Source organism: Moschus berezovskii, chromosome 1 (genome assembly GCF_049115385.1).
Source record: "Moschus berezovskii isolate FMDL1 chromosome 1, NW_MosBer_1.0, whole genome shotgun sequence".
Lineage (NCBI taxonomy): Eukaryota > Metazoa > Chordata > Mammalia > Artiodactyla > Moschidae > Moschus > Moschus berezovskii.
In genome coordinates this window covers 65378325-65392069 of record NC_142460.1, presented here as the reverse complement: position 1 = coordinate 65392069, position 13745 = coordinate 65378325, and the positions used below count along the sequence as shown (strand labels likewise).

At 40.9% G+C, this 13745-nt stretch overlaps 1 protein-coding gene across 2 annotated transcripts in view; it reads right to left on the bottom strand.

The window, feature by feature from the left end:
* The window catches only part of LOC129547018 (transmembrane protein 45A-like), a 74382-nt gene that overhangs the window by 24704 nt on the left and 35933 nt on the right, over positions 1-13745 (bottom strand). For both annotated transcript variants that reach the window (XM_055412617.2, XM_055412706.2), the window contains exon 2: positions 205-396. In XM_055412617.2, the coding sequence (XP_055268592.1) occupies positions 205-396 (192 nt within the window). The remainder of the gene's footprint in view (positions 1-204; positions 397-13745) is intronic.

Here is a 13745-nt window from a genome sequence, read left to right as displayed (position 1 = left end):
GCAAATGAACTGAACTGTTAGAAAACCAGGCTTGAACTGAATTGCTACATGATCAAGCAATACAGAAATACAACTAGAATATGTATTCAGACATACTTGAATAAAAATTTTATTTTAGTAATCTCTTGTTTTGATATTCAGTCTTCTCTTTGCATGTGAAAATACACCAAGAAAGCAAACAGAACACAGAAAAGGATCACTCACCAATTAAAGCCATTCCAACTAGTACAATTCCCTCCAACATTTCTATTCGACAGAATAATGCTTTGGAATCAAAGTAGGAAGTCCGCTTCTGCTTTTTGAAGGCATATTTCAGAACGCACTTTGTAGTCCACCAAATCCCCAATGTAATTAAGAAGAATCCAGGGAGAGCGTGGCCTTTGAAATCCCCCATGACTACCAAAATAAGAACATAAAGAAGATGAAGGCATTTCATTTCCAGAACTTGGCCTAAATGTCACTTTTTCTGTAAAGTATAGTATCTCTGATAATGGTAGATATACCACTGAGTCAGAGGATCCAGTATTACTGTCGACAGTAGCAGACCCATTATAATATCAACAATACCAACAAGTAGAAAAATCCACATTTGTTGAACACTTACCTTTTTCTAGGCACTGTGTCAAGTGGTTTACATATGATCTCTAACTTAATTTTCACAACATACCCATGAATCAAGGGTCAAATCACATTTTCAGTTGGGATACAAGTATAGGAAGTGAAATGACTTACCCAAACCTCACAACCATTGAAAAAAACCCACTTCATTGTTTTTAACAGAGAACTCAAAGATCTCTTAAAAATGATAGTGTGTACTCAACCAACACATTTTAAATATATTTGAAAGAAAGTAACAGGAAAGTTTTATCTTTATGTTGAAAACTTGAAGTGATATAAAATTGCCTACAAGAATTTTTAAACAGGTAATATCAAACATCAAGAGTGTAGAAAGATCATTAGTACTCATCAAATATCTGTGTACTCTTCCACACTTTTCCCAGCCACTTCACCATTTGATCAGAATCACATTTCCAGTTCTGAGCAGTGGACTGTGGCATTTGTCACTTCCAGGCTGTGTCAGATAAGAATCTACATGATTCCTTTAACTCACTTTTCCCCTGCCTTGGCAACCTGGGCATAGCATATCTATAAGATAGAAGACAATCAAAAAGCCTGCATCAGATTTCTGCAAGAAACAACCCTTTATTGGGTTAAGCCATTTAAATGTTGAGGTTTAATAGCTTAATCAAGCTGATCCAAAAGGATACCAAGCTAAAACAAATTGCAAATTCTGTTCATTCCATTGCTACATGATTGAGCAATAAAAATCAGACATATCCTCCTTTTTGGTCAGCACTATAAAAAACCATTGCACTCACCCTACACACTAGGAAAGTAATGCTCAAAATTCTCCAAGCCAGGCTTCAACAGAACAAGAAACAAGAACTTCCAGATGTTCAAGCTGGACTTAGAAAAGGCAGAAGAACCACAGATCAAATTGTCAACATTTGTTGGACCAGAGAAAAAGAGAAATCTAGAAAAACATCTATTTCTGCTTCATCGACTATGTTAAAGCCTTTGACTGTGTGGATCACGACAACCTACGGAAAATTCTTCAAGAGATGGGAATACCAGGCCATCTTACCTGCCTCCTGAGAAATCTGTATGCAGGATAAGAAGGAACAGTTAGAAGTGGACATGGAACAACAGACTGGTTCCAAATCAGAAAAGGAGAGTACATCAAGGCTGTATATTGTCACCCTAATTATTTAACTTATATTCGAAGTACATCATGCAAAATGCCGGGCTGGATGAAGCATAAACTGGAATCAAGATTCAGTTCAGTTCAGTCACTCCAACTCCCTGCGAGCCCATGGACAGAAGTACTCCAGGCTTCTCTGTCCATCACAAATTGCCAGAGCTTACTCAAACTCAAGTCCATTGAGTCGGTGATGTCATCCAAGCATCTCATCCTCTGTCATTCCCTTCCCCTCCTACCTTCACTCTTTCTGAGAACCAGGGTCTTTTCAAATGAGTCAGTTCTTCACATCAGGTGGCCAAAGTATTGGAGTTTCAGTTTAAGTATCAGTCTTTCCAATGAATATTCAGGACTGATTTCCTTTAGGATTGACTAGTTGGATCTCCTTGCTGTCCAAGAGACTCTCAAGAATTTTCTCCAACTCCACAGTTCAAAAGCATCAATTCTTTGGTGCTCAGCTTTCTTTATAGTCCAACTCTCACATCCATACATGACTACTGGAAAAACCAAAGCTATGACTAGACGGACCTTTGTTGGCAAAGTAATGTCTCTGCTTTTTAATATGCTGTCTAGGTTGGTCATAACTTTCGATCCAAGGAGTAAGCATCTTTAAATTTTTTGGCTGCAGTCACCATCTTCAGTGATTTTGGAGCCCCCCAAAATAAAGTCTGTCATTGTTTCCATTGTTTCCCCATCTATTTACCATGAAGTGATGGGACCAGATGCCATGATCTCAGTTTTCTAAACATCGTTTTAAGCCAACTTTTCATTCTCCATTTCACTTTCATCAAGAGGCTCTTTATTCTTCTTCGCTTTCTGCCATGAGGGTGGTGTCATCTGCGTATCTGAGATTATTGGTATTTCTCCCAGCAAACTTGATTCCAGCTTGTGCTTCATCCAGCCTGGCATTTCTCATGATGTACTCTGCATATAAGTTAAATAAGTAGAGTGACAAAATATAGCCTTGACATACTCCTTTCCCAATTTGGAACCAGTCTGTTGCTCCATGTCCAGTTCTAACTGTTCCTTCTTGACCTGCATACACATTTCTCAGGAGGCAGGTAAGGTGGTCTTGTATTCCCATCTCTTTCAGAATTTTCCACAGTTTTTTGTGATCCACAGAGTCAAAGACTTTGGCGTAAGCAGAAATAGACATTTTTCTGGAACTCTCTTGCTTTTTCGATGATCCAACAGATGTTGGCAACTTGATCGCTGATGCATTTGCCTTTTCTAAATCCAGCTTGAACATCTGGGTGTTCACGGTTCACATACTGTTGAAGCCTTGGCACAGAGAATTATGAGCATTATTTTGCTAGCATGTGAGATGAGTGCAACTGTGTGGTAGTTTGAACATTCTTTTGCATTGCTTTCTTTGGGACTGGAATGAAAGCTGACTTTTTCCAGTCCTGTGGCCACTGCTGAGTTTTCCAAATTTCATGGCATATTGAGTGCAGCACTTTCATAGCATCATCTTTTAGGATCTGAAATAGCTCAACCGGAATTCCATCACCTCCACTAGTTTTGTTCACAGTAATGCTTCCTAAGGCCCACTTGACCTCGCATTCCAGGATGTCTGGCTCTAGGTGAGTGATCACACCATTGTGATTTTCTGGATCATAGAGATCTTTTTTGTATAGTTTTTCTGTGTATTCTTGCCACCTCTTCTTAATATCTTCTACTTCTGTTGGTCCATACCATTTCTGTCCTTTATTGTGCCCATCTTTGCATGAAATGTTCCCTTGGTTCCTCTAATTTTCTTGATGAGATGTCTAGTCTTTCCCATTCTATTGTTTTCCTCTATTTCTTTACACTGATCACTGAGGAAGACTTTCTTATCTTTCCTTGCTATTCTTTGGAACTCTACATTCAAATGGGTATATCTTTCCTTTTCTCCTTTGCCTTTCACTTCTCTTTTCTCAGCTATTTGTAAGGCCTCCTCAAACAACCATTTTGCCTTTTTTCATTTCTTTTGCTTGGGGATGGTCTTGATCACTGCCTCCTGTACAATATCATGAGCCTCCGTCCATAATTCTTCAGACACTCTGTCCATCAGATCTAATCTTTTGAATCTATTTCTCAGTTCTACTGTATAAGCATAAGGGATTTTATTTTGGTCATACCTGAATGGTCTAGTGGTTTTTCCCTACTTTCTTCAATTTAAGTCTGAATTTGGCAATAAAGAGTTCATGACCTGAGTCATAGTCAGTCAGCTCCCTATCTTGTTTTTGCTGACTGTGTATAGTTTCTCTATCTTCAGCTACAAAGAATAAAATCAGTCTGAATTCAGTATTGACCATCTGGTGATGTCCATGTGTAGAGTCTTCACTTGTGCTGTTGGAAGAGGGTGTTTGCTATGACCAGCATTCTCTTGGCAAAACTCTATTAACCTTTGCCCTGCTTCATTCTGTACTCCAAGATCAAATTTGCCTGTTACTCCAGGTATTTCTTGACTTCCTACTTTTTTCCAGTCCCCTGTAATGAAAAGGACATCTTTTTTGGGTATTAGTTTTAGCAGGTCTTGTAGGTTTTCATAGAATCATTCAACTTCTGCAGCATTACTGGTTGGGGCATAGACTTGGATTACTATGATATTGAATGGTTTGCCTTGGAAACGAACAGAGATCATTGTCTTTTTCGAGATCGCATACAGGTACTGCATTTCAGACTCTTCTGTTGACCATGATGGCTACTCCATTTCCTGTAAGGGATTCTTGCCCACAGTAGTAGATATAATGGTCATCTGAGTTAAATTCACCCATTCTGGTCCATTTTAGCTTTTTGATTCCCAAAATGTCGATGTTCACTCTTGCCATCTCCTGTTTGACCACTTACAATTTGCCTTGATTCATGGACCTAACTTTCCAGGTTCCTATGCAATATTGCTCTTTACAGCATCAGACTTTACTTCTATCACCAGTCACATCCACACCTGGGTATTGTTTTTGCTTTCGCTCCATCTCTTCATTCTTTCTGGAGTTATTTCTCCACTGATTTCCAGCAGCATATTTGGCACATACCAACCTGGGGAGTTCATCTTTCAGTGTCCTATCTTTTTGTCTTTTCATTCTGTTCATGCCAGGAGAAATATTAATAACCTCACATATGCTGATGACACCACCGTTATGGCAGAAAGCAAAAAAAAGCCAAAGAGCCTCTTGATGAAAGTGAAAGAGGAGAGTGAAAAAGTTTGCCTAAAACTCAAGATTCAGAAACTAAGATCATGGCATTCGGTCACATCATTTCATAGCAAGTAGATGGAGAAACAATGGAAACAGTGAAGGACTTTATTTTCTTGGGCTCCAAAATCATTGTGGACAGTGACTGCAGCCATGAAATTAAAAGATGCTTGCTCCTTGGAAGAAAAGCTATGACAAACACAGACAGCATATTAAAATGCAGAGACATTACTTTGCCGACCAAGGTCCATCTAGTCAAAGCTACAGTTTTTCCAGTAGTCATGTATGGATGTGAGAGTTGGACCATAAAGAAAGATGAGCACCAAAGAATTGATGCTTTTGAACTGTGATGTTGGAGAAGACTCTGGAGAGTCCCTTGGACTGCAAGGAGATCCAACCAGTCCATCCTAAAGGAAATCAGTCCTGAATATTCATTGGAAGGACTGATGCTGAAGCTCCAACACTTTGGCCACCTGATGCAGAGAACTGACTCATTGGGAAAGACCCTGATTCTGGGAAAGATTGAAGGCAAGAGGAGAAGGGGATGACAGAGGATGAGATGGCTGGAAGGCTTCACTGACTCAATGGACATGAGTTTGAGCAAGCTCCAGGAGTTGGTGAAGGACAGGGAAGCCAGGTGTGTTTCAGTCCATGGAGTGGCAAAGGGTCCGACATGACTGAGTGACTGAACTGAACTGATAGAAAACCAGGCTTGAACTGAATTGCTACATGATCAAGCAATAAAAAACAGCAGTATCCTCCTTTTTTGGTCAGTGCTATAGAAAATCAGTCTTCCCTAGTGGCTCAGACAGTAAAGAGTCTCCTACAAATTGGGATACCTGGGTTTTATCCCTGGGTGGGGAAGATCCCTGGAGAAGGCAATAACAATTTACTCCAGTATTCTTGCCTGGAAAATCCCATGGATGGAGAAGCTTGGTGGGCCCCAGACCATGGGGTGGCAAAGAATCAGACACTACTGAGTGACTAACACACTCATAGAAAATCAGTCTTTAGTTATATGAGTTTTGAATTACATGAGCAGCCTTTTGTTCAAAGGTATTGTATCATCTACAGAATAACAAAGAGAATGTTCAGAATCACCCCTGTGGATCTTACAGTGGGCCAGTGCAGGAGAACTCATGAAAGGGGATTTCAGGATTCCCTTCAGCTCAGCAGGTGTGGGTGATGGACCTCTCAGTTCAGGGAAAATCCCTTTGAGTTACTTCCACATCCTTCTGACAGAACTGTGAAGTTTCAAAGATGAACTATGAAGCTGACTCAAACACTAAAAGGCTCTTAAGTCTCCAGCTGAGACACCAGATAGACATTTTAGCAACCCCAGAATTATCCATACCATCCTAGAGACTCTGCCTCAGTGTATCACAAAATGCCAAATGCAGCTTCTTATCCAGACTGACTCTAATGAGGGGTGTGACCTGGATGAGGTCCCTTAAGCTCTCTGAGCCTTGGTCCTTAATTAATTAGAAGGAGGTGGCTGCCTGACACCTGGAGTTCCTTCCTGCTCTAACAGATTCACTGATTCATTATCCTAACCACCATCTTTATCACAGTGTTACTGAGTCCTGTCTTATGTCATGGCTTAGATAATCACATGAGATTGAAATATCCTTCTATGTGGGACTGAGAAGTACACCTAGACTCTAAATATTTTTAACTTTTCTGAAAAAGAATCTGATATATTCTAAAGGAAGCTTAAATTTTACATTCCTTGCTACAGGGAATCCACTTCCAGGAATTTATCCTAAACATCTAACCAGAAATCAGGAACCAAATTAGAAGCAATATACATGTCTGAAATTAAGAAAGAGGTGGTATATTTACTTTAAAAAAAAGGTTGTTTTTAAAACTGAGGTGAGGGGACTTTAGATTCAGATTGACTAGAGATGAATCCTAACTTTACTATTTAACAGTTCCCTGACTTTGGGAAAGTTATTTAACCTCTCAGGGTTTTAGCTTCCCCTTCTGCAAAATAAAACAAAGTTTCAACTATATAAAATTAAAATGAGTTGTTCCAAAGCAAATAACCCATAATATTATTAAACGAGCTCCAGCTATATGCAACATCTCAAACTATGAAAGCAAAACCAAATCAGAAATTCTGCTTGTATAGCAATTGCAGAAAAGCAAGAAGCACCTATACAATTCACTGAGCACTCATTCGTGTACTGCCCATGACATTGCTCCTGCTATTCACTTAGAGAGTTACTAGTGACTGCAATTAGAGAATAAGGTCCTTGAAAGCAGGAACGATAAATCTACTCTTCCATTCCCCACTGGACCTGTAGAGTGTGCTACATGCTGTGAAGTTGTAAGTTAAGAGTAAAGAAGTCCTTCCTGTAACACAGGATCACATATTTACTCAACACCACCATTAAACTAATCATCTTATTTACCACCCAATACCAGAAAATAATTTTTCCTCCAGTTACCACCATTCACCCACTTGCTCAAACCCCAAATATGCAGGTCATCCTAGAGTCCATCTGTGTCCCTGAAAACTAGTTGATTATTGAGATTTACTGCCTCTGCTTCTCTGTGTGAACCCTCTCCTGCCCCAAACTAGACTGACTTCCCTTAGCCTCTTGAATTTTTCTGCTTGGTGAATCTGCCCTGATGGCCCAGACAGGAGTTGCTAATACCTTCTCAAAGTATTGAGTTCTTTCTTTACTGAATTCTTTCTGTAATTAGTCACTGGAAGTTGGCCTTCTCCATTAGTCTGTATATTTGTTACTATATTGTGAGTGCCTGTGAGGCAGGCGGGAGAAGGCAATGGCGAGCCACTCCAGTACTCTTGCCTAGAAAATCCCATGGATGGAGGAGCCTCGTTGGCTGCAGTCCGTGGGGTCGCTAGGGGTCGGACACGACTGAGCGACTTCACTTTCTCTTTTCACTTTCACACATTGGAGAAGGAAATGGCAACCCACTCCAGTGTTCTTGCCTGGAGAATCCCGGGGACGGGGGACCCTGGTGGGCTTCTGTCTATGGGGTCACACAGAGTCGGACACGACTGAAGTGACGCAGCAGCAGCAGCAGCAGTGAGGCAGGCAATTGAGGCCTCTCAGAGGTTAAATGCCTAAAGCATCCTTATTTATTTTTTTAGGCTTCTGGTACATGGAAAAAAGGGGAAGAAAATTCCAAAACAGGTTACCAAAACTGGCTGCTTTTAAATGTTTAGGTTTCCCTAGTAAATACTTTGAATCCACACATAAAATTTATTGCCTATATTGGTAATAACATGAAAATTTCTGAATTGTGCAGCTCACTTTCACACATTGGAGAAGGAAATGGCAACCCACTCCAGTGTTCTTGCCTGGAGAATCCCAGGAACGGGGGAGCCTGGTGGGCTGCCGTCTATGGGGTAACACAGAGTCGGACACGACTGAAGTGTCTTAGCAGCAGCAGCAGGCCAAATCCACCTCTATGACCAGCTAACAGTTTACCACACCCCCAAAGGCTGAACACACCAATGTATCTCAGAACAGCCCTGGGATGTGAAAGGATGGCAATGAGGAATAGTTGAAAGATTTTGAGATGATCGGAATGGGGTGAGAAATGACTTCTTTTCCTAAGTCAGTTTTAGATCTTGTGTATCTTTAGCCTTTTAATCTGAAACACTCTGATGGTTCCAATCATTCTCTGTTTAAAAAACCCAAACAAAATGAGGTCAAAGCAGGCTTGCTATATTCGCCTGGCTAAGGGACCCAGCAGACCCAGTTTCTCCTAGCAACAAAAATGGCACTCACTTGATTTCACTTCCATTGTGGAGAGAGAAAACTCACTCAGAACCTCAAACATCACTCCAGTCAACTTCTAGAACACCACCACCTGTATATCAGTCTATTGTTCCCTGCTTTACTATTGCCTGCAGGTGCAACTGCTGTTAAGAACCTAGTAATCCAAGTTTAATTAGATCTCAATCCAAAAAGCAGATATGTTGCCCTTGGAAGGAGAACATGGGGCTTTCCTCCACAAAGCAGAACATACCTGCCAGACAGACAGCAGAAACCCTGGGGAAATCACCAGGCTAGCCAACCAGAAGTTCCTTCCTCAGCATCCTCCCTGCTTTATTGTACCACTTGCAATCTCATGCAGAAGAGGTTTGGGCAGCCCTAAAGTGGTGGGCTTCAAGATTCAATCACTAGCTTCCAGCTGCCAGCCATCCTGAAAGTTTATACCCTTCCCCATCCAGAAAAAAACCTCTGCTCCTAATGACACCAAACATCACTCACTGAGCTAAGAAAAGAAACAATACCTGCAACCCCCATTGTATGCTTTTTTCTGAACACCCCCTGACATACACAAATACTCACTCACCACTCAAAAGGGAAATGTTTTTAAACTCTCTCACTTAAGGATAATGGGCAAATCTCAAGGTCTAAATCAGGTGTTAGATATTCATTCCCATTAACCAAACCACTTAAACCAATGGCCAGGCCTGTGTACGGAAAGAGAGAACTCAAAACAAGCTGAAATAAAGATTGCCAGGAGAAATATCAATCACCTCAGAGATGGCTGGATGGCATCACCGACTCTGTGGACATGAGTTTGAGTGAACTCTGGGAGTTGGTGATGGACAGGGAGGCCTGGAGTGCTGTGATTCATGGGGTCGCGGAGAGTCGGACACGACTGAGCGACTGAACTGAACTGAACTGATGCAGATGACACCACCCTTATGGCAGAAAGTGAAGAGGAACTCAAAAGCCTCTTGAGGAAAGTGAAAGAGGAGAGTGAAAAAGTTTCCTTGAAGCTCAACATTCAGAAAACGAAGATCATGGCATCTGGCCCCATCACTTCATGGGAAATAGATGGGAAAACAGTAGAAACAGTGTCAGACTTTATTTTTGGGGGCTCCAAAATCACTGCAGATGCTGATTGCAGCCAGGAAATGAAAAGATGCTTACTCCTTGGAAGGAAAGTTATGACCAGCCTAGATAGTATATTAAAAAGCAGAGATATCACTTTGCCAACCAAGGTCCGTTTAGTCAATGCTATGGTTTTTCCCGTGGTCATGTATGGATGTGAGAGTTGGACTGTGAAGAAAGCTAATCGCCGAAGAATTGATGGTTTTGAACTGTGGTGCTGGAGAAGACACTTGAGAGTCCCTTGGACTGCAAGGAGATCCAACCGGTCCATTCTAAAGGAGATCGATCCTGGATGTTCATTGGAAGGACTGATGCTAAAGCTGAAACTGCAATACTTTGGCCACCTCATGAGACGAGTTGACTCACTGGAAAAGACTCTGATGCTGGGAGGGATTGGGGGCAGGAGGAGAAGGGGACGACAGAGAATGAGATGTCTGGATGGCATCACCAACTTAATGGACGTGAGTTTGAGTAGGCTCTGGGAGGTGGTGATGGACAGGGAGGCCTGGCGTGCTGTGATTCATGGGGTCGCAAAGAATCAGACACGACTGAGCAACTGAACTGAACTAAACATAATAAAGCCTGACTGATAAGACTTATAACGACAAACCATCTTCTAACATACAGTGCCTCAAGCAAGAGATTGGCACAGGTGCTTAAGTTGGGAGTCACAGCCAAATCTAAGTTATTGGAATAAGAAAAGATGATGGGAAAACATTTAAGTAGGTCAACAGTGAAGGTCAGTTGTCTTCAAGAAATACACAAACTAAGAGATGGGTGAATAAATAAGTTAGAATAAATTTTTCTAAATCAATATGAAGCTTGCACAAAGTGAAATGTGAACAAGAAAGAAGCAATGGTCTGACTCTAACCTGGAGAGCCAGCAACTGCTACCTATCTGCATTCAAGTCTTATTTCCTCCTTCAGTGTAAACTCTTGGTGAACAAGGGCCATGTCCCCTAGAATGCTTCACACCTAGTTAGCACTTAATAAATAACCAATGAATGATGAGCTCCTACTTGGGACTCACCTTCCTGAAACACTGGCCTGGGTGGCAACCAGGATCAGAGTCAGAGTGACTAACTGCAAATTCCTGGGCTCACTTCATATCTACTAACTCAGATTTAAATGTGCCCTCCCCATCAGCATACCCAGAAGTGTTTGTCTCCCACCAGTACACAAGCCGTGATGTGTCTGCTCATATCAGGCTTTGTATTAGACAAGTGTGGATGGTACAATAGCTGCTCTTGAGACCAGATGATAATCTGGCTCTGTCAGATGACAATAACCATTCTAGAGTGCTTCCATTCTATTTATTTTACTCTATTTATCATGTAGCCTCTTGATGAAAGTGAAAGAGGAGAGTGAAAAGGTTGGCTTGAAGCTCAACATTCAGAAAACGAAGATCATGGCATCTGGTCCCATCACTTCATGGGAAATAGATGGGGAAACAGTGTCAGACTTTATTTTGGGGGCTCCAAAATCACTGCAGATGCTGATTGCAGCCATGAAATTAAAAGACGCTTACTCCTTGGAAGGAAAGTTATGACCAACCTAGATAGCATATTAAAAAACAGAGACATTACTTTGCCAACAAAGGTCCGTCTAGTCAAGGCTATGGTTTTTCCAGTGGTCATGTATGGATGTGAGAGTTGGACTGTGAAGAAAGCTAATCGCCGAAGAATTGATGGTTTTGAACTGTGGTGCTGGAGAAGACTCTTGAGAGTCCCTTGGACTGCAAGGAGATCCAACCAGTTCATTCTAAAGGAGATCAATCCTGGGTGTTCATTGGAAGGACTGATGCTAAAGCTGAAACTGCAATACTTTGGCCACCTCATGTGACGAGTTGACTCACTGGAAAAGACTCTGATGCTGGGAAAGGTTGGGGGTGGGAGGAGAAGGGGACGACAGAGAATGAGATGACTGGATGGCATCACCGACTCGATGGACATGAGTTTGAGTGAACTCCGGGAGTTGGTGATAGACAGGGAGGCCTGGTGTGCTGTGATTCATGGGGTCGCAGAGAGTCGGACACGACTGAGCGACTGAACTGAACTGAACTGAAGCAAATAATGCAAAGTGTCAGTTCTGCATGGTAGGAAGACTAGAGTAAGCCATATTATTTTTGTGCTTTCATTTTTTTAATTAATAGACTTTATTTTTTAGAAAAGCTTTAGGTTTAGAGAAAACTGAGCAAAAGTTAGAGTTCCATGTTTTTTTCTCACCAACTCTCAGTTTCCCAATTATTTACTTCTTGCATTAATGTGGTATATTTGTTACAACTGGAGAACCAATTGATACATTTTTATTAACTGAAGTTCATCATTTACATTAGGGTTCACTTTGAGTTTTACAGTCCTTTGCATTTGACAGATGCATCATGTGATGTATCTATCATTACAGTAGCATGCAGAATGTGCCACAAAAGCCTCCTTTGTTCCACCTGTTCCTGTTCCATCGCCCAGTCGTGTCCGACTCTTTGCGACCCCGTGGACTGTAGCCTACCAGGCTTCTCCGTCCATGGGATTCTCCAGGCAAGAATACTGGAGTGGGTTACCGTTTCCTTCTCCAGGGGATCTTCCCAACCCAGGGATCGAACCCGGGTCTCCCGCATTGGAGGCAGACGCTTTAACCTCTGAGCCACCTACTCATCCCTTTCTTCCTGCCCCTGAGCCCTTGGCAACCATTGATCTTTTTACTTTTTCTATAGTTCTGTCTTTTCTAGAACGTCATATAATTGGAATCATACAATATGTAGCCTTTTCATACTGAACCCTTTTATTTAGCAATAATGCATTTGAAGTTCATCTATTTCTTTTTCTGGTTTGATAGTTCATTTCTTTGTAGTGCTGAATAATATTCCATTGTATGAGTGTATCACTGGGTTTTTTGTGGGTTTTGTTTTTTTTTTTTTTTTTGCTGTTGTTGTTGCTTGTTTTTGTTTTTTATCCATCCCCCTATTGAAGGACATCTTGCTTGCTTCCAGTTTGGAGTGACTATATTATACAGCTGCTATAAACATTTAAACATTTGTGTGCAGGTTTTTGTATGGACATTAGTTCCCAACTCATCTGAGTAAACACCTAGGAGCCTAATCCTGAATCATATGATTAGAGTACGATTTGTTTTGTAAGAAGCTGCCAAACTGTCTTCCAACATGGCTGTATCATTTTGCATTTCCAACAATAAATGCAGAGAACTGTTTCTCCAAAGCTCCTCTAGCATTTGATTTTGTCAGTGTTCTAGATTTCAGCCTTTCAAGTAGGGGTACAATAGTACCTCGTTGTTGTTTCTATTTGCAGATCAATCAAGATACACACTCATTTGCCATCTGCATATCTCCTTTGATGAAGTGACTTACTTTTTACTTGGGTTATTTATTTTCTTATTGTTGACTTTTAAGAGTTCTTTGTATATTTGGATATCTCTCCTTTTATCAGACACATGAATTGCATGCATTTCCTCCCAGTTTGTTGCTTGTCTTTTCAGTCTCTTAAAAGTGTCTTTCACAGATTAGAAGTTTCAAATAACATGGTATAAATTATATATGCTTTTCTTTGATGGGGTGTGCACTTGATGCTGTATCTAAAAACATCATACCCAAGGTCATCTTGATTTTCTCCCATGTTATCTTCTAGAAGTTTTATAGCTTTGCTTTTATATTTAGGTCTGTGATCCATTTTGAACTAATTTTTGTGAAAAATATAAGGATTATGTATAGATTTCTTTTTTTGTTTGTTTTCATGTGGATATACTGTTGTTCCAGCACCATTTATTGAAAAGATTATTCTCTCTATACACAGAATTGCTTTTGCCCCTTTGTCAAAGACCACTTGACTGTATGTGGGTCTATTATGGGCTCTCTATTCTGTCTTACTCATCTTTGTGTCTTTTCTTTCACCAATACTACACTATCTTGATAACTGT